Here is a 26,153-nt window from a genome sequence, read left to right on the forward strand (position 1 = left end):
CACCTGTATTATCTGAGATGATTCATTGTATTTGAATAAATTCCTTTTCTGACATAAGCCCTTACAAGTGCTAGCCTCAACAGAGGCAGAGAACACCCTTCTATCTGCAGAGCTAACAAGTGGTAAGAGCTGACTGCCCACTTAGAAGGAGACTCTCTTGCTTCAGGAGGCACCCATCCTCCTCGGTCATACACCCAGCATCCTCCTAGCGGCAGCAGGTTTGATGGGAATGTTAGGAGCCACACCAGAGCCATGTCTGAGCCTACCATGACCTTCGGAAGCTGCCTTGCCCCTTTCCACTGGGCATAAACATCCTGGAAATCAGAGTCATATGGCTACCTTATATGGTATCCCGAGGTGTTCTATAAAATCCAACAGTGCAGATTCTGCCAGACAACACAACTGTAATATACTAAGTAAACAAGCAAGGAGGTGCCAGCTCATCACCCCTCTGCCAGGAAGCTACCAAGCTCGGAATGCGGTGTCACCAGCCCAGGATAACTCTAGTTGTTCTTCATCTCCTGGGAGTCAGCAGCAATCTAATAGACTACCTAAGCAGACAGTCTGTCACCAACCATGAGTAATCACTGCCAAGGTTCATCACAGAGCCAGTGTTCTATCGATGGGGGACTCTGATCGCAGATCAAGGATAGCGCCAAGAGTCAGAACTTTTGCTGCAAAAGGCACATGAACCCTGAATCATTAAGAGATGCCTTCCTTCTGCCATAGAATCAAGGCCTCTTACATGCCTTCCCACTGATTCATAGGGTGATATCCAAGATCAGGATGGATAGAGCCACACTCATTCTTGTAGCTCCTTACTGGTCGAGACAGTTATGGCTGACAGACCGACTACAGATGCCCATCTGGCCTCCTAACCAGCTCCCAGACCGCCTGGTCCCAGTATCTCAGAACCATGGTCAGATACTTCATCCAGACCCCGCTAGTCACTGGATGTTGGCTGGCTGAGTACTACTGAAAAAGACTGTTCCTTATAGGTTCAGGTGATCCTGATACAAAGTACGAAGAAGGCTACAAGAAAGACTTTCCCCCCTTGAAATGGGAAAGAATCTCAATGTGATAACCCAACACAACCTGGACTCAGAGCAGGTTCTGATGTTGAAGATCTTTGACTACTTATTGCATTTAAAACACTTTGCCTTTTGTTCAGCTCTGTTAAGCTCCACCTGGCAGCAATTTTAGCTGCCATCGTTCTTTATAGTCGTGCTCAGTCATCTTGCACCCAACAGGATCAAAGTGTCTCAAAAGCCTGTTACATGTTTCCCCATAGGTCAGAGAACCTTGCATGGGAAATCAATATTGTCCTCCGGAATCTTATGGAGCCTCCCTCTGAGGCTCTTTCAGAACACTCATTACACTGTCTCACTCTCCAGGCAGTCTTTCTAATTGTCATAATTCTGGCTGGGAGAGTTAGTCAGTTGCAAGCATTCATGGCTGAACTTTCCTATGACCTTACTCAGAGACAAGGTGGGTTGAAATCTCATTCTATGTTCATCCAGAAGATGGTCTTGGAATTCCATTTGAACCAATCAGTTAATCAACCTATCTTCTTCCTGAAACCTCATTCTGTACCAAAAAAGAAATTGCATGTCGCCAGAATCTTACTTTATTACACTGACAGAACAAACCCATCCAGACTGGCTCCTTGTTTATCTGGAGCCATAGCCAGCCACTCATAAAATCAAGTGATTCATCACAGAGAATATACCAGAGCATAATACATGCCATCTCAATATGTTACTAGTTGGCTAGTATCTCTCCTTTTGGATGTTAAGGTTCACTCCACCAGAGCTCAAGTGACATCTTCCACCTACTCCAGGAATGTGGCAATATCCTAAATCTGTAGGGCAACAGCATGGAGTAACTCACTGACCTTTGTCAGACATTACACACTGGACTTAGCTGCTAGGTTGGATGCTAACCTCAGGAGAACAGTGCTACAATCACTATTCAGCTATGCAGCTGAGACGCCTCATTCCCACCATCTTAAGGGCACACTGTTTGCCAGTGACCTACAGTGGGATTCCCACTGACATATGCTCAAAGAATGAACAGTTATCTATTGTGCAGTCATTGTGGCTCTTTAAGATGTAGTTGGTGCAGATCCCATGACCCACCCTCCATCCCTCACTTTTCAGAGTCCTCTGCAACCCTAGGCTTTGCATTGTGAGGCAGGGTGATGGCCATTTTGTCCTATATGCCCTTGCATGGGAGCATGAGGTGACCACTGTGCAAAAACTTGGATCTTGCACATTTGGGCCCCATGCATGCCCACAGTGGGATCTTCACTGCCAACACCATCTCAAAGACCCACAGTGAATGCATGGTAAGTAGCCATTCTTTTTGCTGAGTTGTTTTCCTCCAGCCTTTGGTGTCTATCAGCATTTGCTAGTAGTTTTTAGTAGCATGTTGTCTCAAGGAGCAGTTTATATTTCCTTACAGCACTGAACTGAAGGTATGTGTCTTTTGCTGAGCAGGCTGGGCAAGGAGCAGCCCTTCATTTTCATTGTGTCCCATTTTCTCCTAACAGGCATGGGAACTAGATTTTTGGCTTCCACTTACCTTCTGGTAGTGTCCATTTCATCCTATCTGCTCTACAGTTGCAGACTTGGTTGCTGTCCAGAGTAGCTTGGTACTTATCCTTTCAGGGGAAAACACCCTTGTAGGGCCTGGCTGTGTTCAGATGACAAAATCTATTAAGATCCCCAATGCATGCCCTTCCATTGGAATATGAGCCCTCAAGAGAGGGTCATTTCTTTAGCCAAAAGGATAATGGGTGATCTAGATCCCAAGCTGCCAAGCCATACAGGTCAGGCAGGAAGGATCCCTTTCCTCCATGCTTTGGCATTTACTTTTAAGTATTTAATAATTTATAGCATGGTGTATGAAAAATAATTTATAGGTAGCATATGACTGTATCCCATATAACATCAGAACACAGACATCCTCATAAACAGAAAGTGAAAATAAAGAAAAGACAGTGCCTTAGACTGGCCAGATGGTATTCCTCTTGCTTTATCTCCACTGGGGGATTCTGTTGGCCAGCTCATGCGAGCAGATTCTGGTGGTGGTCTTTTCCACTCATGCTGGGAGTGGACGCTCTAATCCCAGGCAGGAGCATGATCTGGCATACGCCTTTCCTCCCTTTCCCCTGGTAGGCTGTCTTTCAGACAGCAACAAACTCTGAGTTGAGGGTCAGCCTGAGGAGACTCAGAGTGGCCCAGGAGGTGGCTGTTAGGTATCTTCCCAGATTACCTTCTCTGGTGTAGCCTGAGGCAGAACCTTTGGCTCCATGGCTCAGTTCAGCATAAGTAACCTGCTTACATGTGTCTTGACTTGGCTTTGGAGTGGGCATACGTGGGACTGCTTTCAAAGCTCCCTCTTTCTCTGCATCATATACAGGGGGCATGGGAGGGAATTAATTACTGATTACCCGCAAGAATCTCTCTGCACAGAAGATGTATTCTCTATGAAGACAATGTTAGGGATTTCTAATATTGAAAAAAACAACCTGAAATCCTGTCAGTGATTAAAATAGTAGGCCAAGGCTGGGGGAGTGTGTGGGTGGTGATGATGACAGCAAGAGATCTGACTTATTCTTGAATGTCATTCAGTGCTTCACTCCCTGAGCCAGAGTCTGGTAGTTCTTCAGGGAAGGGCCACCACACTACAGATGGAAGCCGAAAATCTCGCTCCCACAACTGAGGAGAGGCCATGAGACACACTGAAAGTGAAGAGCTGCTCCTTTGGGCGAAGCTGTTCCAAACTTAGATCCTGTAGAATCTTAACAGAGGCGACTGAAAAGGGGCTGGGATGCCATTGGGGGGGCATTGTGATCAGCTGGCAGAGTCGAGAGGAAGCTGCAGCTCTGGACTACAGTAGAACACTGGCTTAAAAAAAAAGTGACTGGCTCGAAGCCAAAAGGGACAGTGACTGAGCGTTTAAACATCCTCCATCCTCTGTGCACAGTCTGCATTTCTCAGCAAAGGGGTCTCTCCATCATTGCCCTATTGCATACAGCGACTGAAGGGTTAAAGAGAGCTGGGACTTCTCTGCTAGCTCCCCAGGGGCATATCATTGCTGGGACAATAAGAACTGGGAGCTTTTGTGAAGTCTGTGGACCTGAAGGGGTTAATGAGAGCAGCCAATCCTGCCTGTGTCCTGTTAGAGCTGAGACAGACCTGCCCAGCCAGCTTAGCAACTTTCACACCGTGCGTGCAGTGCGCAAGGAGCAGAGAGATTTCTGACAGTCTCAGGGAATAACTACAGCATAGCTCTCCCCATCCACCTCCGAGCGCACACTGCCTGGTCCCCGGGGGAGCAGCGAGGAGGGGATGTAGCCCTTCCTGCATTGGATGGATTTAGGAACTCTGGGATTGAACCTGCACCAAGCCTGGACAGCCATCGGCAGGGAACAGTACAAGGACTGATCGGAGCACCGTCTGCTGATCGCACTCTGCCCAGCGGGGCAAGCGGCTCGGAGTCACAGTGACCAGAGAGGAAGCCAGTGCCAGAGGTAAGACTCTTCTCCCTGTGCATTGCTGAGCTGGGATGTCTGGGGACCATAGGCAGGGACAGGAGCTATCCTGTGGTAAGCAGGAAGGTGTCTGGATAGCAGGGGAGGCAGGTTGGAGGAGGATGGGGGTGGGGAGGAAGGTTCTGGACGCTGGAGTATCTCAGACTGCAGTGAAGCACATTTTGATTTGCATCACTAGTTTGGCAAAGCTGTAGGATTTTTTTTTTCCCAACAGAGCTCAGGCATCCCCCTGCAGGAAGGCCTGAAGTTTCTGAGATGAGGCTGCTCCAGGATGACTGAGGTAGGGCAAAGCCTCCCCTACTCCCCCAACCTCCCCAGGGTACTCGATGGTGGCGACTGGCGGATGTTCACTCACACGGTGTGCAGCGCCATATGGATAGAACAGCACAGGGGAGCCTTCCCAGGATCAGGGGCTGGCTTGAAGTGTAGCCCCAGCTCCTAAACCCAACTCTTTCCCTTGGTGTCTCCTCCCCCACCCTCCCTGGTGTCACACTGGTCGTCTGAGCATTGTGGCCACTTCCACTCAGTACAATGGACTTCCCTGGGCTGGCTGGCCGACTTCAGCTCAGGCCTCCCCTCGGGATACCTGCCCTGGGACGTCCCTTGTTCTCTTGAAGTGGTGGCGCCCCTCTGCCTGTGAAACACCCTCCACACAGGAGAAGGACCTGGAGTTCCAGACATTTGGGAAGGGAAAAGAAGATCCCAGGGGATTATGTAGTTCCCCCAAGCTATTGCAGATCTGAATGGAGGCATATACAGCCAAGGGGGTAAGTGTGTGCTTTGCGTGTGCTTGCATGTAATTACCTGAACATGTCAGGGTGGGCCCCTGTCTTTGATTTGATGCTGGGTGGGATTTTCCTCAGAACCTGAGTGTTTGGTTGGGCTCTTGGCAAGTTTCACCCTTGGTCTCACAGCCAGACTCCCTCCCTCCCTGTCTCTCGCTCTGTCTTTTCCTCCCTTTCTATCTTTGTCAGCTGTAAGAAGAGTCCAACCCCTTCCTAGTTCCTGTAACTTATCCCCCTCCCTCAGCGCTGGGTACTTTCCTGTGAGCATGGTGCCCAGTGGGGCGTACTGAGAAGGGGCAGGCAATGGCCTTTTGGAACCTGGCTGCGGGTTTATTAGGAGCATCTCTGGCACAGGGGAAAGCAGCTACGGATGGAGCCTTTGCTGAAGGCTGACTCCTCGCACTGTTGTTCTGATTGCTGTTTGGATTTCATCTGCTTCTTCTCTTTGCTTTGGGCAACGTTCTCTCCAAGAGGGAGGACCGTGCACATTGCTAAAGTTAACAAGGCTTTTCCCATCTTTCTTTTCTCTTCCCCATCTGTCTCTCCTTCTTCTCCCATCCTCATCTTGCTGACATCTTCCCTTTCCCTGTCTGTCTCCCTGAGTCTTTTCCTCTGTTTCCTCATCTCTCTCACCTATCAGTCTGCCCCCCACCACTCTACCCCAATCATTACTTGTCTCTCTTCCTCTCCCTTCCCTGCCTTTCTCTCCCTGTCTCCTCTTGCTCTGGTCTCTTTCTCGTTGCCTCTCAAGGCCCTTTCTTTTCCCCTTTGCTGGGATCACTAAAGCTCCCTGGTTGGTGGAGACCCTGCAATTTGGTTCAGTGCTGAGCTACTGTGTCCTTCTCCCCACCTGACTGCTTTTTGCTCAAGGTCACTGCAGTAATTCCATATGAGGCTGCCTGGTGCTGCCTTATCTACCACACGGTTTCTGTTTCACTCCCTTTATATTCCTGGGGATATTGTGTTCGATAAAACTCACTCCTTTTAGCACCATTGGCAGGGCTCCAGGCACAAACACTCTGCCTCCTCCGTGCTGCCACTCATGTCCAACTTTTGTTTTTTCTCCTTCTTTCGTTCCTGTGTCTCTGGACATCATAAAAACTGAAAACTTTCTGGGAAGTTTTGCAAGCAGGTGAATAATTACATGGACAGCTCACGTTGCCGACTGGGGACAATCCTGGTGCCAGTTGGCACATTGGGAATGTCCGGATCTGGGGCTTCTACTGAAGAGGGAACCTGCTGGGAGCTAGAAGGGAATGTCCCGAGCTGAGGCTTTGATACAAGGGAGAATTTAATCAGCAAAAGCCTAGTGTTCGCCAGCAGGGAAGGTGGAACTTCGTCAATAACCTTGTTGCAGTCAGAAGGGAAAATTCTGATCTTGATCCTGAAGGACTTAACTTGATCAGCTCAGTTGTTTCTAAGCAGTAAGGAGTGAATGTCTCCCCCTACCCCCGTCGGGTACTGCTGTCTCTGCAGTCATTTTACTGACATTTAGCCGCACTAAGATCTAAAGACAGTAAGCGGGTTGAGCTGAGCTGCACTGTGAAAGGAAATCAATACAGGGAAATGTCTTGAAAGAAACTTCTTTAGTCCCAAAGCCATCTCCGCGGATTCCTCTCTCTCTGCCTCAGTGAGTGTGATGCCTACACTGGCTGGGTGGGGTGGGTGGGTGGCCTGTTCTTCACCACTGGCCATGGGGTTAACCAGGCCATACCCAGGCAGAGGCAGGGCCTGTTCATCTCAGGTGTTCTCTAAGCAATTCTAGGACATGACTGGTTTAATGGAAGGTGGTGGGAGATGCGTGCTCTTCGTGGGTGTGTTCGCGTGAAGCTATTTTCAGCCCCGACTCCATCATGGAGAAAATGAGGTTCCCTAATGGAAGTTATAGCTGAGTCACTCAGGAAGGGTAAGGATAAAAACAAGATGTAGCAACTGAATTCCAGGGAGCGGTCACCTCCCAACAGTTCCCTCTCAAGCCAGGAGGTGAGGACGGAAACTACTGTGTTGCTGCACTCTTGGGAGACAAACCCAGTCAGAGTGTGGAATTGGGAGAGGATCTCTAGCACAGGTCAGACTTATGCCTCCTCCTTGGGGCAGTGCGGGCAGTGCTTGTGCAGTGAGCTCCAACCGTACATTAGCTGGAGCACAAGAAGGGAAGCAGGGAAGTGAAGGAGGTGGGCCTAGAAAGAAAAGGTTGGCCTTGAGCACAAGCAATCCAAGAGGTCATTGGGGTAGCTCTGCAACTCGTGGTTTGCCCTTCTCCTGAGGAAGGAGGAGACAACTCACAGGATCCTTACAGTTCCTCCATCACCAGAGAACTGGAGTAGGGGAAACTCCTGCCCTGATTGTTCCCCCCACTTCCAGAAGCTTGGGGTCCCGCAGGTTACTCAGAATAGATTTAAATGACAGTTTTAAAACATCAGTGCCCTGTCTACACTGCAGCCGTCATTGTCACTACCATTGGTGGAGAGTCATGGGTCCCAATTTCTTTTCTGTTGATACATCTTTGAAAACCTGATTGTAACATGCATAGTCTTTTCATCGCAACTGGGCTGAGGGTTACTTTCTACACATGCAAATCGTGTCCCTGAGACTCTGGAGGATGGCTTAGCTGCTCCGCACCCCTGTGTGTGTGTGTGTATGTGTGTGTGTGTGTGAGAGAGAGAGAGAGAGAGATACTTTGTGCTCATTTGAAAGAAAATTCAAAGTAAAATGTTCTCATCTTTCTGCACCCACCACCTCCACCCTCTATCAAATTAATTTCTCCTCCACCCGCCTCTTTCTTGCTACCTCTGCTTGAATATAACATTAGCAGTTAGGTGGGCTGCAGCGTGGCAGGAACATGACAGAGACCCCGCATAGGGAATGCACTTGTTTAAAAAAGATCGTGTAGCAAGTGTCATGCTCTTGAAAGGTGCTGCAGGCTTCTGTTCTATCTGCAGGACAGGCACAGTGGCAGCAGGAGGCCATGTGGTCTGGTGGGCTGAGCCCAAGGCCAGCGCCAGAGCCTTGTGTGTTCTCATCTTGATCTGCCCCGTTGGCTAGCGAGGTGTCACTTGACCTCTGTGTCTCACTTATCCCTTCTGTCAACAGAGGATTGCAACCTTTCCCTGCTGCGGTGAGGACTAATTGAGTTAATGTGTGTGAAGTGCTCGAGGTTATTGTTACAGGAGAGGCAAGAGTAGTGCAAGTTTCCTGCACCAGAATGACCCGAGCCTGACTGGGAGAAGCCACCAGGGCAGCTGGACAGTAACCCAGTCTCCATGACCGAGTCTGCATTCAGCTTCTCCGCTGAAACTGATAACAGTGGGGTCAGTTAGCACCGGGTGAGATGTGGACACCCAGGAACAGGACTGAAACCACCACACTTGTTTCTGATACACCACTAAATACTAAGTCCAGGCTTTATCTTCCTGTGCTTCAGGCAACAGGGGCTCTGTGAAATGCCTGTTCTCAGACCCTGAGGGGGAGTACTGCTTAGTGTATCCTGCCTTCAGATTTACTGGCCCCCATCAGTGTCCATTCCAAGAACAAGGGGTTACCTTAGTAATGCCGTGAGAGAAACTAGGAAAGAGAGGAAGAGGTTTGGTGAACCTGCCGGTCATTTCTCTACAGAGATGCAGGATGGAGATACACTCTGAACAAAATTCCTGCATCGCACTGTAACTGAACCCAAAGTCTGGGGTGAAACCCTGGCTCTATTGAAGGCAATAGCAAAGCTCCTGTTGACTTCAGCGGAGCCATGATTTGGCCTCTGGTGCATAAAGAGTCTCTCAAAATCTCAGCATTCTCAACCTCACCATTCTTAGGATCAGTTTGACTTGCCTAAGCACTCCAGAGTTTGAGATGATTACCCAAAATGGCTGGGTGCACGGAACTGGGTCAGAAATCTTGTCATCTCTAGCACCTTTGTTTCTGATAGGAAATATCGTGAGAATAGGCTCTCTTGTGCATTGCAGCACCTGCTTCCCTTGCTGGGATCCAGAACCAGCTTACAAGCTCAGAGAATTGTCAGTTTGAGTGAGTGTGGGGGTAGAGGTTTGTTGGGGGGAAAGTTTCTTATTTTAGCCAAACTGATGCACTAATCCTCAGGCTTGAGCTGATTGTTCTCTAACAGGAGAAGGCTGTGGATAATTTCCAGGAGAAGAATCACAGTTCGACAAGTGATTGGGAAAACAACAGCAGGGGATTCCATATTTATTGCCTCTCAAAGAAGCTCATTTGCTGAGTTTACTTGTAAAAAGGTGGCTGGGATCTAAGAGTCACGCTTGTTTTCTTTTCCTTCTGTGACATCAGCAGCAGTATAAAAATCCCTGTTGACTAAAGGCAGATGCATCTGGAGCTTAGTTAACAATTCTGATGATGCATAGAATCGACAGGATGGAATCCATTTCCCTCTCCCATAGTGTGTTTCCATTGAGAAAACAGTATACACCTATTTTTACCACTATGTGAGGCACAGTACATAAAGGAAGCAGATCTTTGGGGGAAGAAGGTACCATTTTTAGACAGTTACTTTTAGGAGCAGAACCACATGGTAAAATCCGATCCAACTATTTCTGCAGAATACAAGAGGAGATATCTGGAGAAACTATAAGAACTGACTATTTATTTTCTATGTGATTTTTCCTTTGGATTCATCTTGATCAAATAAAAATTTAACTTGTTTGCCTTTAGCTGCAGTAAGTAGCAAGGTTAAGTCACAAAATACAAGGATGTTTGAAATAGAACTATTATAATTTTTCATATTACATTTACTATGTCTTGATGATATGCATTAAAGGTGAAAATTACTGCAGGTGCTGCCAGAGAGCAACAGAAGTGCTTTGGGAATGCAAACTGGGTCCCTTTTTCACTGGTGATTGTATTTAACACTTTCTGTCTGTTTTCCAGATCAGCATAAAACCTGGTGAGCTAGAGCTCTTTCACTGGTGAAGCTGGAACGGTGACTTTCCCACTGAGTCCCAGACTGTTTATTCCTTAGTTCTTCATTGCCCATTGTGAACTTTCTGCAAGGCTCAGCCATGACTACCTCTGCCTTGCGCCGGCAGGTAAAAAACATTGTGCACAATTATTCGGAGGCAGAGATCAAGGTGCGTGAGGCGACCTCCAATGACTCTTGGGGTCCACCCAGCTCCCTGATGTCTGAGATTGCAGATCTGACCTTCAACACAGTGGCTTTCGCAGAGATCATGGGGATGATCTGGAGGCGGCTGAACGACAGTGGCAAGAACTGGCGCCATGTCTACAAGGCACTGACCCTGCTGGACTACCTCATCAAAACCGGATCAGAGAAGGTGGCCCATCAGTGCCGGGAGAACCTTTACACCATTCAGACTCTGAAAGACTTCCAGTACACAGACCGTGACGGCAAGGACCAAGGTATAAACGTACGGGAGAAAGTCAAGCAGGTCATGGGCCTGCTGAAGGATGAGGAGAAGCTGAAGCAGGAAAGGGCTCATGCCCTGAAAACCAAAGAGCGCATGTCCACTGAGGGCACGGGCATCAGCAGCAGCCAGCAGCTCTCTTATGGCAGGCGGACATCGCAGTATGGAGAAGACTATGGCAGGCCGAGGGGGTCTCCATCATCCTTTAATTGTAAGTGCTGCAGTGCTACAGACTGTGCATGGTATGGAGAGCATGGGTATTTCTGATCCAAAGGAAGTGGATCACTGGGAGTCTGAATTTCAGAAGTAACATTTTGGGCTTGCTCTTATCTATCTTGACAGCCCAGTCCATAACATTGTCTTTTAGGGCAGTGGCTCAAAACTCATATCAGTTACTTTCTAGCCACATCACCAATAGTCTCCACTGTGAAGCAGACATAGTTTTCTTTCTGTTTTAATATCATGGGGTAGGTGACCTTTGGTCTTCCTCTGGGCCATCCTCATATGCAGCTGGCATTCTGGATAGTAAAAGCAAAGGCTCTGACTCTACATCTCACAGAGTCTGAATTTCTCCCTGTCTTCAAGGCATTATTAATTAATGGGTAAACAAGGCACTCAGAACACAGAAGTGAAGGAAGCACCACACAGATGCAATCTCGAACACCGGGAGCTTGTTTAGGAGGTTGCAACTCTAAAATGTTTCTCTAGCTGCTGCTTTTTTTAATATTAGCGTCAACTACTTTCCGATAGTTTCCTATCCTCCCACCAAGCTGCCTGATTTGGTGGAGTCCCCCTGCCATTGTATAGAGATTCTTGTGCTAGCAGGGTCCCTGCCAACAAACACAATTTTATTCCTAGCACACTGAGGGGTAATTGTTCCACTTGCATTCTGACCCCAATCCCCATCCTTCTCCTTAGTCAGGCCTGTGGTCGAACTCCAGCTCTTTAAAGGCAGACTGTCTCTCTGAGTGCTCTGTGATGTCCATGACACTAGGAGCAGCTTCCCAAGCATTTAGGGCAGTTGTTAAGTATGAAGGTCCTGTAGCTTGAGCTGGGTGGTGGGAATGAGGGGAGAGCAGAAAAGCCAGTCGAGGCGGAGAAGGTGGGTGATCATTGTGGATTGACTCCTGGAAACATCCCAGCTCCAGAGATTCTGTTTTTCTTCCTCCTCTTTCAATCTGAACTCTTCCTCTTTTTTTATCTCAGCCTCTTCCTCATCCCCTCAGCACACCTCAGACCTGGAACAGGCAAGACCCCAGACGACTGGAGAGGAGGAACTGCAGTTACAGCTTGCACTAGCCATGAGTCGAGAGGAGGCTGAGAAGGTAATGTTTGCAGCCCCCTCCTGTGGGGTGGTGTGATTGCCTGCAATGTCACATGGCCCATCCAGGACTGCTGTGAGCAAATATTTCAGCAGCTGAAGACGGGACGCATGCAGGGGAGGGCTCTGGGTCACTACAGAGAATTCTTTCTCAGGGGTCTGGCTGCTGGGTCTTACTGACATGCTCAGGGTCTAACTGATTGCCTTATTTGGGATCAGGATGGAATTTTCCCCCAGGTCAGAATGTCAGAGACCCTGGATATTTTTTCCCTTCCTCTGCAGTGTGGGGCAAGGGTCACTTGCTGGTTTGAACTGGAATAAATGTAACTGTACGAGACTGTAACTTAAAGTCTTTAAACCAAGTTTTGAGGACGTCAGTAGCTCTGCCGGAGGTTATGGGCCTATTATAGGAATGGATGGGTGAGGTCCTGTGGTCTGCGATATGCAGGACAGACTACATGAGCATGATGGTCCTTTCTGGCCTTAAAGTTTATGAGTCTATGGGATTGTGGTAGCAAGGCATGAGAGAGAGATTTGTAGGCTCTGTCAATCCCCATGCTAGCGTGCACAGTATTGTTTTCTCACTGGCTGCTACATGCAGACACAGCACGTCAGCATCTCGTGGCATGATGAGGATTTATTGCACAGTTGTTGCCCCTTTCATATCCTGTGCATGCAAGTGAAACTATGACTTGGTGCGTGCACTGTACCAGTACATCTTAAATCAATTCCAAACGGTCTCAGAAAGATAGATGTGGTGCATCTAAATCCTTTCTTCTGTGTGGTTGTCTTGAAGATGAATGGTCCTTTTCCATGTGCCATCAGATGGTTTCAAAGAAGGTAAATAGAGTCCAGTCTGGAGATGTGGAATCAGGACTCCCTACAGCTCATATGTAATCCAGCTTCTCTGAATACATTGGGTGAAATCCTGATGATATTGAAGTTAATGGAAGTTTTGCCATTGACTTCAATGGGGCCCAGATTTCACCCACTGTCTTTCATGTATAAATTACTCTGAGTCTATTACTTTAACCATGAAGTTTTTATGCTGATGTCCCCAGAATGATTCTGTTATTTCCTTGACAGATACCAGGGAGAACCTGTGTCCCCCGGGGAGAATGGGTTCTGTACCAGGAATTGCAAACGTCCTGGAGAACTGGTCCGTGTACTTGTGACTCTAGCTGTCATTTGAATGCGGTTGTGCTAGTGTGTGTGCATCTGATCACTAAGTTCATTTCACATGACTGTGTTTAATTAAGTCACTTTGGATCATTTGAAATGAGGCTAGACAAAGGTCTGGAAGACATCGTAGAAAGCAATTCTGCCTTGGCCAGGGGGAGAGGAGTGGAGGGTAGACAAGATAACTTAATGGGTCTTTCCCATCTTGCTGTTATATTCATCGTTTTAGAGTCAGCCCCAAAATCCCAGCCTAGAGCCTGTGTCCTTCATGTACTTTCCCCAGCTCTTATCAGCTGATCTGCTTCCCCTTTTCCAGGCAGAGACTGTTTGTTTATACACACACACAGTCTGAGATTAACACCAACTGGCACTGCCTCTCTCTACCGATACTGATGATATTTGAGGAGGACAAAGCCACTAAGGGACACCACCACCCTTTGGGTGACACCTCCAGGGTCAGGACTTTCCCGCCTCACTGGAGTCTATATTTAAATGAAGCTTGGACCAAAATGTCTCTCAAATGCCTTCTCCTGGCTTAGCCTCTGGTGGTTGAGGTTGTCCCTGTGCCAGGATTGGCTCTAGGCCATAGCATTCCTCTTTGTTCTGGAGCCACACACAGGCCTGGTCTACACTGTGGGGGGATCGATCTAAGATATGCAACTCCAGCTACAAGAATAGCATAGCTGAAGTCGACGTATTCAAATCTAATTAAAATTATGTACTTCGCATCCTCGTAGTGCTGGATCGATGGCCACAGCTCCCGCGTCAACTTTACTTCTGCCTCTCGCTGAGCTGGAGTTCAGCAGTCGACGGGAGAGTGATCGGGGATCCATTTATCACGTCTACACTTCACGCGATAAATCGATCCCCGATAGATTGATCACTACCTGCCGATCCAGTGGGTAGTGTAGACGCACCCACAGTTGCTGAGTGCCTGGCTAGTTATAGGATTGCTACCTACAAGGCTACCATCCCTGTTTCTGAGCAAAATAGTCTCCATTTCCCACCCTTCCCTTCCTGGAAGCTCTTTGATGGACTTCAAAGAACTTGTGTCCCTATTTTTGTCCCAGAAATGTGGCTCTTTATAGCTTCCCAGACCTTATCAAGGAAGCTACTGTGGTTAGTGCTGAAGGAACATTCCAGTCAAAGAGAAGCCCATTAGAACCACCCATCTAGGCAGGCCAGGCACAGCCAGGGAATGGGGGAGGCAAAGAGGACATTTCTTTCCCCCTCTGCCCAACAGTCTTCAAGAGGCCTCACATAATGGTCAGAAAGGCCAAAATATGTACAAAGTTATCCAATGTTAAACAATGGAACAGCAGCAGACTGGTGAGCCTTCACCTTTTCACAGGTAACTGTTGACACATCAGCCAAGTTTTCCTTTTTTAAACTCTTAAAATCCAAGAGTTTCCAGGGGTCTAACTAGCCCTTGGACTCCTGGAAAGTTGTTTTGTTTCCAAAATCGTGGCTTCCCAGAGTCCCAGACTACTTGCCCCCTACTCCAAGTAATGGGATTCTAGAGCCACCCTTTGTGTCTAGGTCACACTGCTTCGTGCAGAATAGCCCTCTTCCACTGTTCCTGGCTCCTTTAGCACTCATGAGTTCTCACAGACCATCAGGCCTTGCTGAAGGATCCTGTAGAGATGTGAATTGTTGCCGCTGGTAGTTGTGGTCCCATCTGCATGTTTGACCTTTTAGTGGAGAAGGGCCCAAACTGTATGTCCACCAAATCGACATTGTCAGCATGAAGGGACATAGTCAAAATGCAGCCTGGTCCTGCTCCCACTGATCCGTGGTATAATGGGGCCCCCAATGTGGTAGCGTTTTACACCGAAGACAAGATCTGAATATTTTCCAACATGCGATGTGGCAGTATTCACTGGGCTGTTTGTGTGCCTGTTGGATGAAGCTGGAACCCCTGCTGGTCCAGCAGTTAGTGATGAGATGGAAGGAGGGACGGAGTTTGTTGCAGCACATAAATCTGTTTAGTTTTATCATTGGGTGAAAGAAGAAACATGGTCCATAGTTGACTGGGAGTAAGGTCTTGGGTTGTCCTATGGGCTGTACCACTAATACGCTATAAAAGGGGTGGCCAAACTGTGGCTCATGCTGCTCTTTTACCGTCAAAGTGCCATTCACGGAGCCTCCCATGTCCCTCCCCGCAGTCTCCACCTACCAGACTAGGGAAGAGGGGGAAGCTCAGGATGTCTGCCTACAGCAGGGTGGTGGGATAGGGGCTTCTGCCCAGTGGGGTGGGGGGGCTTGGGGCTTCAGCCCTGTGGGGCACACTTGCCAGGGCTCAGGACTTCAGCAGGAGTGGGACTGAAGCCCCAAGCCCCGTCAGGAACCTACCACAGGGCTGAAGCCTGGAGCCTTGGCAGGTGTGCCCTGGCTCGCGAACTTCTGAAGATTGTTGTATGCGGCTCAGGGGATCAGTAAATTTGGCCACCCCTGCACTATAAGATCTTTGCTTAACCTATCGATACTTCAGTTTTCCCATCTGAAAAGTGGGGATAATGCTGTCATCACAAGGGTGTTGAGGATTAATGGGTAACACCTGTAGAGCTCTCTGATTCTCAGAAAACTGCTATAGCAATGCTAGGAGCTGTTGTTATTCTTTATCAGTGTTATTAATGGAAGATCTGCTTATGATGTTCCCAGATAGATAAAAGAGCAAAAACATCCACTGAACTCCTGAGCAGTTTGCAAAGTGTTTAGCTTTTGCAAAGGCTGCCCTTGATATGCTCTGATCTCAGCAAGGGGAAGAAATGTCACTGGGAAGCTGTACGGTTAGAGGCCTGACAAGTCAAGCAGCTAAAAGTCTAAACAAAAGTTATAAACACAAACACAATGCAAGACAGAATCTTATAGGGCACAGATGAGCCTGAAGTGGCAAGGTGTTTGTATGTCAAATACTAGCGGACACACAACACCTTGCATTAATATACCACCTTTCATCCTGAAGGATCCCACAGTGCTTTACAAGACAATGTCACTGAAGTGCAGCCACCTCTGAGGTGGAGTGCAGCAGCCAGCTGATGGCACCACAGTCGGAGGACTTAAGAAAAGTGCTATGGGATCTTTTATGTTCACATAGTACAGATGGGATGTTGGTGTTAGGGCCTCACCTCAAAGACTTTGCATAAGAAGCTCTATATATATATATATATATATATATAAAATGTGATGGGCGAAGTCAACTGTGCCAGGATTCAAACCTGTGGTTTCAAGGTGGTGGTGTTTCAACCCAGAAGCTTCTAAACCAGCCTCTCCAGCAATGGATTGACGGGCAGAGTGCTAGAAGAGTAGATGAACAGACAAAACAGTGGGTGGGTGAATGGCTGGATGGAAAAGGAAAGAAAAACCGATTGATGAGTATATGGAGGAAAGATCACATTGATTGGTGCATGGATGATGGATGGATGAAAGAATAGACATTAAGATCATGGTTGACTATCTAAATGGAAGAAAGAGTAGCAACAGTTGAATGGATAAATGGCTGAATAAAATGACTTACTATATAACAGACAAGGGATTGAAAAAAAGATGGTTACAAGAAAGGGGATAATTTGGTAGCAAATACAGAGACCTAGGGTCAAAGAAGCAATTTCATTCAGTTCTCCTTCATTGGCAGCAGCCGCTTCCTCCAGCCACCAGCACAGATGAAGAATTGCAATTGCAGATAGCGCTCAGCCTGAGCAAAAAGGAGCATGAGAAGGTACCCCACACCCAGCAGATCAAAGGGCACTTTCCTCTTCTTGGATTCTAACTTCATGAGTTTCTAAATGGACCTTTGGAGTATTAAACATTGTACAATTTTCTGCCTTGCTTGGTGTCTTCCTGGGAAGTGGTGTACCCCAGTCCTTCTGCTTCTGGTGCCTGCTTGGCTGTAAACTTACTTTCACTGCTCTTAAAGCTGTGTGCTGCATCTTCCTAACAGTGGATTTATCATGAAATGTGCAAGTACATCAGTAAAATAAAACAAGGCTGCTGCTGGCTAATGCATTACAGTTTTGGGCAGAGCAACCTCTGCCCTTGGTCTCTCTGCAGAGAGTCAGTGCACATCAGTGATCATTTATCCTGTGTCTTTACCGTTCACATCCCAGCAATATGCACTGTCCATTTTGACTGCAGGAAGTGAGGGCATGCCAAGGAGAGAACTCACTGCTACAGAGGGCACTGGAAGAGACCCACATGGGTATTGAGGAGGAGGAAGAAGAGGATAAGATGAAGAAAAGTCAGGTGAAAAGCTTTAGTTGGTGGTCTGGAGGGCTGGGGAGATATATAATGAGATACAGAACATTCCGTCTCTTGGTCTCTAGTTCAAATCTATCCTAGATTGGTAATGAGCAAAGGGATTATTACTTGATGGCTGTTCACTGGTGTATGTGACTTGATCTGGTGATCTCAGTGTAATTCTTCATGTCTGCATGATTTAAAAAACAAAAAAAAGACTCTTCATAACAGTTCACACCTCATTGGCAGCCTAACCAGGAAAACTGAATTACCCCTGGATTGTCCCTCCAGGATGGGCTTGAACGGGCTGGGAGACACTTGCCCTGTTTCTGCTCTGCTGTATTTGTTTTGTGCATAAGTAGAAGAGTTCAGCTGGCCTTGCTGTCCCCCTGGCTTTGTGCATGAGCACTGCATTCACTTAAAGCTTTAGCTGAAATAGATTTTAAATGACGTATTTCTTGACTACAGAGAGAAGCCAGATCAGAGCATTCCTGCCCAGCTCTAAGATCTAAGGTTAGGTTGCTTCTCTGCAGGAAGTACAGACGCCCCCCATGTTACACAAACCCGACTTAATGCAAATCAGCACTTACGGAAAAAGTTCCATAAGCTAGAAATAGAGGTTTTTTGTTGGTTTGTTTTGTTTTTTACGTAATGGTTGGGTATACGTTTCCGACTTATGCAAAATTCGAGTTGCGCAAGGGTTCTGGAACGGAACTCTTGTGTAAGCGGGGAGTGTCTGTATGGGGAGATGTCTGGAGTTACCTGGGAAAAACCGCTCTAGTAGCCCCTTTCACTCCAGGAGCAATATCGGACGAGGCCTTGCAGGTATCCCTGATCCTTAACTTGTTTCTTTTTCTCCTTACAATTCTAGTCCTCTATTGCGGAGCTGGCAGACATTTTTGGACCAGCGCCAGTAACTTCAACCCGTGTTTCAGCTGACCCATGGGATATTCCAGGTGGGGGCAACTCTCAATCTGCTGATGCTTGGGAGAATGGCAGAACCTTCTCCTGTCCATATCTGTCCTTGTCCAATTCTGGGGAACCTAACAGTAAGAATCTTTGCTTGTGTTCTCTGTCTGCCCTTTCCCCTTATCCTCTGCTCACTCACTGCATTCTCATAGCAGCTTTTAACCACACCCCGTCTATTGAACAGAACCGAGAAATGAAGGAAGAAGGGTTGCAAATGGTAAACATGGGCTGATTACTAAATGCGTCCTGCCTTCTGGCCTCATTTTGCTTTACGCGTTTCTTTCCCTATTACCTGCTCTTTTCTTTCTTTCTCCTGCTCCTCTCTAACCTATTTGCCCCTTTGTCCCACCCCTGGCTGTGTTTCAGTTCTCTCTGCAATGCCTTTGAATGGTTCCCTGCCTGGATTCCACAACTTCCTGTGTGTCTTCCAGGTCTAAAGTCCAATGTGGAACCAGCAGGAGCCTCTTGGGTCCCCTCTGCAGACCCCTGGGCTCCAATCCCTGCTGCTTCCGGGGATCCTCTAAGCCAGATGGCAGCATCAATCAACCAGACCTCCACAGGGCCTTGGGATCTTCCTCCCATAGTCTCCTGCTCCTCCTCTGACCCTTGGGAGAAGACCCCCCTCTCTTCAAGTCTGTCATCAGCAGATGCCTGGGTAAAGGCATCCCCACCTTCTAAAGGTTCTGCTGATGCTACTTCTGCTGCTGATCCTTGGGGAGGTATCGTTGACAGTCCTCCCAGGGCGGGTAAGAGAAGCACATTTTCTTTGTCAGTTTCCATTGCTCCTTGAAGCTTGGGATTATTCTTGCTGACATCGTCACTATACTTATCATCACATCCCTTCTTTTGGGATCCAGTTTCCTCTGATCCTCTAATAAATCTCAGCCAATACCTGCGTCTTGTATTTCCTTACCAGGGAACATCTTTGATGGTCCACTTTGCCAGCTCCACTCTGATCCCCTCTGCCGAGGAGGAAATTGTAGCAGTTTTTCACCTAAATCTTGAGCACACTGGGAGACCTAGACCCACTGTTAGCCATGTCTATACACAAAAGAGAGTTGTTGTGAAAACAGTACAGCCCCCTGGGAGAAGAATAACACAACCACAGATCAGGTCTGTCCAGTGTATGGTGAAAGTCCTTGCAATGCCCAAAGGGGAAACCCCCAGGAGGACAGTAGTGTGTGATAGAGGAATTTACATTAGTCCCACTGGGGAAAAAAAAGCTACAAGAGTTGGACTACACAGTGTGATACCAGTGCTGGTAAGGCCCACATGGGGGAATCAGAGCCACAAATGTGTAGAAGCACAAATTTGCAGACAAAGAATACTTGAGAGAACAAATTTCTTAGGGCTAGACTCTGATCTGAGTTACAATGGTGTAAACTTGCAGTAACTTGGCTGAAATCAGTGGAGGAATGGATATTTAAAAGAAGCCAGATTCTGATCTCATTTACATGAGCATACATTCATGGTGAAATGACTCTGAATTTAAATGCATGTGAATGAAATCAGAATTTGGCCCCTAGTGAATATCTTTTCCTTGCCTTTGTTACTAATTAATGATGATTATTTATGTATTATTTGTATTGCCATTGTGCTTTGGAGCTATGGTACCAAGGGCCCCCTGTGCGAGGTGCTGTACAAACACAAAAGATGTCCCCTGCCCAACTGAGCTCAGAATTTAAGTATTTCTCAACAATGGTTCTTTACTTTAGAGAAAGGAATTCAGTTCACTGGCACTTCTTTGGGTTGCTAGCTTTTTTCGTTCTGGGCAGGCCTTAGGATAGAAATGAAGGGTGACGGGTTTCCGGAGTCATGGGGCGTGCCTGTCCCTGCAGGTCTGCAATTGGTCTGAACACACCTTCCAGTTGCCCTCTGAGGCACTAACAGTTGGGGAAGCTGCCAGGCTGCAGAGGATGGCATGTATGAAGTGGGCCCTCCCTTGCCTGCTTAGTTTCTCTGTCTCGTCCACTGGCATTGGTTGGTCAATGGGTCACTGATTTGGACTCGGTGGCTCATTCATACAGGTAGCTTCAGGACTCACTGACCTATTTCATTCCTTTCTTCCTCTCTCTGGTGTTCTATGTTCTCCTTAACCCCTAACTCCCCATCTCTGCTTGTCTTGCCTTGTTTTTGACCCGTTTAAAAATTGATTCCCTCTGTCCTTGCTCTGTTGTTTTCCTTCTCCTCACTTCCCTTCTGGGTCTGTCTGTCTCCTTTCTTCCTCTCAGCTTCAGTTGATGTCACTTTTGACTTGTTTGCAAAACCACCACAACCAACAGAGCAGCTGGAACATGAGAGCTCACAGGCCCCATCCTCTGTCAAGCCTACCAGCCCTGTTGGTAAGAGAGTCTGAACAGATCAAGGGTGCTCGGGCTGGAAGGGCAAATAGGGCACTGTGGAACTGGGGGAAGTCGGCGGGTGTGTCTGCAAGTGAGCTTCCTTGGGGCTCTGTGGGAGGGTGTATTTGTTTCATATTGTGGCATGCATCTGCGTGATTATAACTCACCATGGCATATGGCTACTGGCCCCAAAGTCTCTCACTGTCATAGCGTTGTACAATTTCATCTTTGTGTTAGACATCTGACAAAAGGGTTAACTATCCCAAAGTATTTGCATATGGGCGAAGATGGAGTCCGTGCAAGCTACTGTTTTTCCATTAGCTAGAAATACTTGGGAACAGCTGGGGCAAACTTCCGTTGACATTTGTCTTCTGAGTCTGGCAACAATGCATGCCGCGACCTGCCGCTGAGCAGACAGAGGACGCAGCTTCGTGAAGCAGAGACTGCTACTTCTGAGCTAGACTCCCTGCAACAACAATCTGTGTTAAGGAGAGTTTGTCCCAGATGAAAGAGAAGCGTTTGTGAAGACAATCCAAGCGTGTGCTTTCTGATTCTTCACAACACAACAGTTAGCAGAGAGGCAACGTCACTTGGCTTATGGTGCATTCAGTCTGCAGGACGCACTGTTCTGCTTCTCTCTCATGTGGCAATCCACACTTCTGGCTGTTGTTCTCTTGACATTCATTGTCTCATCTTTGTTATGCTATTAAGTCTCTGCTGTTTGTTCTAGATTTGGACCTGTTTGGCGACCCGATTCCCAGCACCAAGCAGAATGGAGTTAAAAACACAGATGTTTTTGATCTTGCGGGCTTAGGAGACTCTCTTACTGACCCCAATAAAGAAAGGAAAGATTGTAAAACTCCAGAGTCCTTTCTTGGCCCAACTGCCTCCTCCTTGGTGAATTTGGACTCCTTGGTGGTTGCCCCCGCAACCCTGAAGACTCATAATCCATTTTTGTCAGGTAGGTCATGGGGCACAAGGCCCAGTCAAAAAGGCCGCTGAAGGATGTTGTGCAGTTTTGGAGGGTATGTCTATGCTGCAGCGTAAGTCTAGGGTTCAAACTCTGGCTCAGGCCTAATCCCCATTCTGTCTACACACAAATTGCACTAACCCAGGGTCCCAGGACACCACAGGGATGAAGGGTCCGAGCCTGAGTCAACCTGGGACCCAGGGTTCAAGCCCTGTTGCTTTGCAGTGTAAATGCAGCCTCATAGAACTCGTGCTCTGGGAATCTGCAAAAAGTATCCCACAGTCCCATGGCAGCTTTCTTTGTCCAAGTTGGTGGACAGTCATATTTTCCCACACTACACCACGAACAAAAGGCTAGAGCAGCCACATATGGGGAGGGTGCTAGGAAGTCTAGGATGAGGGTGGTTGAACTTGGGCCTGCACGATGCAGTGTAGGTGCCAAAGCCCTAGGTTCAGTAATTCCTGAGATGGGGTTACAAATGAGTGTAGATGCTCAGGCCCTAAATTAACAAACCCAGAGTCTGCTAACTTGGGTTCTGTTAACCCCGGGCTTACGTTGCAGTGTAGATGTACCCTGAGGCTCTTGGTGGGCTATGTAAGGATGACAGGTGGGACCTTCGGGTGGCTCATGAGCTGAAGTGAATCAGAAGGCCACAGAAGGATGGTGTGCGGACCCTTGGGAATGTTTTCACAATGAATTGCAGCACCTACAGTGACTGAGCTCTGCCCTTAGTATCATAATGAAAAACAAAACCACACTGAAGTTCTGATCCTGGCCAGGAAACGGAGGTCAGCCTGAAACTCACGACAGAGGCTTTTGTTTTAACTTAACTTCTCAAGCTAATTTTTTCAGTCTTCTGTCTGAATTTCTGAGGTTGAGTCAAAGCCTGAATGTTCCTGAATCATCGGTTTAGCAGTTGAATTTAACAGCAGTATGTTTTGTGGCCAGTGACTAGCCTTGACCTTTAACCCTATCCCCTAACTTCCTATCTAGTAGACTGTATCCCTGATGATGCTGTGTACTTTCTCCTGACAGGTCTCAGTGCACCTTCTCCCACAAACCCATTCAGCACCAGTGACCAGATCAAACCAACACTCAATCAGATGAGGACCAGCTCCCCAGTGCCAGGCATGGCCATGGGAATGACCATGAACTCCATGACCTACAGTGCTTCACTCCCTCTTCCGCTCAGCAGCGTGCCAATGACCCTCCCCGTCTCCATGAGTGCCTTCCCGCAGGCTGGAGCAGGGCCGTTTCCACAGCTACCCAGTAACCTGCCTCAGCCTTTGTTGCCACTGACTGGCTCTGCTCTTCCCCCTGCCTCACAGGGGGTGATGAACCCTTTCCTCTGAAGTCTCTGGATCTGTGTTACGTGTAGTCTGTCTTGTCTCGCGCCCAGCTATTATGGAAATCTTTGCATGTTCTCATGCAAAGGCCTTGTGGGCACAAGTTCATTAGTTGTGATGGAGGAAACCATTCACCCAAAACTCCTAACCCAACACCTGCCCAGGTCACAGAGACACAGTTAGCATGAATCTCCTTGCTTGAAGTGCTATAGAAGTATTTGCTCCAGCATGGTGGGTAAAGGACGGCTAGATCTGCCTCTGACGGCAATAAGGACACTCTTGTCATCAGCTGGCATTCCCGTGATCTGCAGAGTAAATGGAGGGTCCCTAAGAAAGGGCTTTAATTATCTAGGGCCCTCCACTCTCCAGCACCATATGCTGGTACATTTTCTAGTCGCCATAGATCTCTTGGAGATCATCGTGGGCCTGTCAGTGGGATAGAGGAATCCTTCTGTAATCTGCATGGAAGGTGCAATCACATGCTGAGACTTGCAGCCCCAACACCTACTGGAGGTCAGGATGTTCTCAGGCACAGGAGGAGTACTCCTTAAAATCCCTTTCCTCTGCCAAGTATCAGAGGGGTAGCCCTATTAGTCTGTATCCACAAAAGCAACGAGGAGTCCGATGGCACCTTAAAGACTAACAGATTTATTTCGGCATAAGTTTTTGTGGGTAAAAAACCACTTCTTCAGATGCATGGAGTGAAAATTACAGATACAGGCATAAATATACTGACACATGAAGAGAAGGGAGTTACCTTACAAGTGGAGAACCAGTGTTGACTCACTCTCACAGACCTTGAGAGGTAGGCCAGTCCTCGCTTACAGACGGCCCCCCGACCTGAAGCAAATACTCACCAGCAACTACACACCACAGAAACACTAACCCAGGAACCAATCCCTGAAACAAACACCATTGCCTACCCTGTCCCCATATCTACTCTAGCGACCCATCAGAGGACCCGACCACACGAGCCACATCATCAGGGGCTCATTCACCTGCACATCTACTAATGTGATATATGCCATCACGTGCCAGCAATGCCCCTCTGCCATCTACATTGCCCAGACTGGATAGTCTTTACGTGAAAGAATAAATGGACACAAATCAGACATTAGGAATAGTAACATACAAAAGCCAGTAGGAGAACACTTCAATTTCCCTGGACATTCTATAGCAGATTTAAAAGTAGCCATCCTTCAATGAAAAAACTTCATAAACAGACTTCAAAGAGAAACTGCAGAGCTACAATTCTTTTGCAAACATAACACCATTAATTTGGGCTTGAATAGGGACATTGTAGTGGCTGGCTCATTACAGAAGCAATTTTCCCTCTCTTGGTATTGACACATTCATCAATTATTGGGAGTGGCTCATATCCACCCTGATTGAATTGGCCCTGTCAACACTGGTTCTCCACTTGTGAGGTAACTACCTTCTCTTCATGTGTCAGTATATTTCTGCCTGCATCTGTAATTTTCACTCCATGCATCTAAAGAAGTTTTTTTTTTTTATCCACAAAAGCTTATGCCCAAATAAATCTGTTAGTCTTTAAGGTGCCACTGGACTTCTCGTTTCCTCTGCTAGTCACCTGTATGTTTTTCCCCATGGACCTGGGGATAATTGAACTCTGATCCTGAGAATCCTCTTCCTCTCCTGCTGTCACCCAAATGTTCCTCTGTTTGGATGCTAATCTTTGGGACCCTTTTCTCTGCCTGCCTTATCCAGATGTCTTCCTCCCCCACATCTGGGTGTCACTCTTGGGAACCCTGTTTCTCTGCTGCTGTCACCTGGATGTTACTCTGCTTGGATGCTGGTCTTTGGAAACCTTTTCTGCTGATGCTGTCATCTGTACTGTTCTCCAGGGGGTGCTGACCTCTGGAATGCTGATCCTTTGTGGATGTTCCCCATGTGTTCATTGACCTTGGTGCAGATCCTCACAGCCTGACCCCATCTCCCTTAAACTCAGCAAGAGACAAAACCCTTCTGAGACAACCTACGCTGGCCTGGATAGCTTCAGCTACTGGACCCAGTTTCAGCCAGTCAAAGCCCTCCTGCCAGGACTGCTGTGCTGTGTGGGAAATATATTGGAGTGGGGGAGGAGGGGCTAATGAGCTGGGATTGTAGGGTGGGGACAGTTTGAGGTTAATATCCAGCTGTGTCTTACTTTGAGGACTCCATGCCAACTCCATTAGACCCCGGTGCAGAGGGAGGGGATGACTCTGAGACACTAACACAGCAGAGGGAGGGGTGACCGGACAAGGAAGAGGGAGTTGCCATGCAATTGTTAGCTCTTTAGTGCATACGTTTAACACTTCTCTAAAGCGGCAGCAGTAGCAGTACAGTAATGGAGACTTCGTGGCTATAACCGAACTTAGGAAAACATGAACTGACTATAAAACAATAAAATATTCCAGTGTATTTCGGTGTGGGGCTTCTGACTTCCAAGGAAAATTGGTCTGGGCTTTACCCTTTATTTCCCTTCCTAAGTTTGAAGAAGGCTTTGCTTCCCCCTTCTGTCTTTTACTGTCTACTCGTCACAGCAATGCCTGGCCTCTGGATCCGGACCCATCCCTATCTTGATAGCTGCCCTATCTGTGGCCTTCACACTTGCCTTGCACCTTGGGTCATCATTTACACCATTGCCAAGTGGGTTTACAATGCTGTTGTTCTGATTTGCCAGCATTTCTCACCCACTTCATGCTAGTGTAAATGCCACACGAAGGGCAGGGCAGTGTGGAAACAGGCCCGTTGACACTATGGTGATGGGAGCCATGCATGTGCCTGGATGGATTTATAAAGTATCTGTCACCAAGATGTTGGTTTCCTCCCAGAACTCCTGCATCTTGGTCCCCATATCTGGGATGAGAGTCTGTGCTGTGCCTCCAGGAGGCTTTCAGCCACTTTTGCACCCTCCCAATTCTGACCTGCTACAAGGGACAAAATGGTCCTTGGTGTAAATTAGAGCAGTTAGGGATCACCTTGGGCAGCCCTGGGCTGCTGCAGCCTAGACTCCCTGGTGCAATGGGCAACACCCCATGTTCCTGGGCCATCCCCTGC

General features: G+C 47.7%; 1 protein-coding gene across 2 annotated transcripts; it reads left to right on the plus strand.

The window, feature by feature from the left end:
* Positions 1 to 3,898: 3,898 nt before the first annotated feature.
* Positions 3,899 to 24,596, plus strand: EPN3 (epsin 3). 2 transcript variants are annotated; one of them, XM_050920502.1, is made up of 10 exons: positions 3,899 to 4,537; positions 4,773 to 4,838; positions 10,237 to 10,941; positions 11,937 to 12,055; positions 17,365 to 17,472; positions 18,338 to 18,422; positions 18,867 to 19,181; positions 20,667 to 20,777; positions 21,508 to 21,738; positions 22,783 to 24,596. In XM_050920502.1, the coding sequence occupies exons 3-10, from the start codon at positions 10,368 to 10,370 to the stop codon at positions 23,097 to 23,099; spliced, it is 1,860 nt and encodes a 619-aa protein (XP_050776459.1). In that variant the 5' UTR covers positions 3,899 to 4,537; positions 4,773 to 4,838; positions 10,237 to 10,367; the 3' UTR covers positions 23,100 to 24,596. The 2 variants fall into 2 exon arrangements, with proteins under 2 accessions (XP_050776459.1, XP_050776460.1); XM_050920503.1 differs by lacking the exon at positions 20,667 to 20,777.
* Positions 24,597 to 26,153: the final 1,557 nt, after the last annotated feature.

This window comes from Gopherus flavomarginatus, chromosome 12 (assembly GCF_025201925.1).
Source record: "Gopherus flavomarginatus isolate rGopFla2 chromosome 12, rGopFla2.mat.asm, whole genome shotgun sequence".
Taxonomy (NCBI): Eukaryota; Metazoa; Chordata; order Testudines; family Testudinidae; genus Gopherus; species Gopherus flavomarginatus.

Excerpts from the sequence above, each read along its gene's own strand:
- EPN3 (XM_050920502.1), top strand. The coding sequence starts at position 10,368 with ATGACTACCTCTGCCTTGCGCCGGCAGGTAAAAAACATTGTGCACAAT. Across the intron at positions 12,056-17,364 it reads GTCGAGAGGAGGCTGAGAAG|GAAGTGAGGGCATGCCAAGG; the intron begins GTAATGTTTGCA and ends TTTTGACTGCAG. Across the intron at positions 21,739-22,782 it reads TCATAATCCATTTTTGTCAG|GTCTCAGTGCACCTTCTCCC; the intron begins GTAGGTCATGGG and ends TTCTCCTGACAG.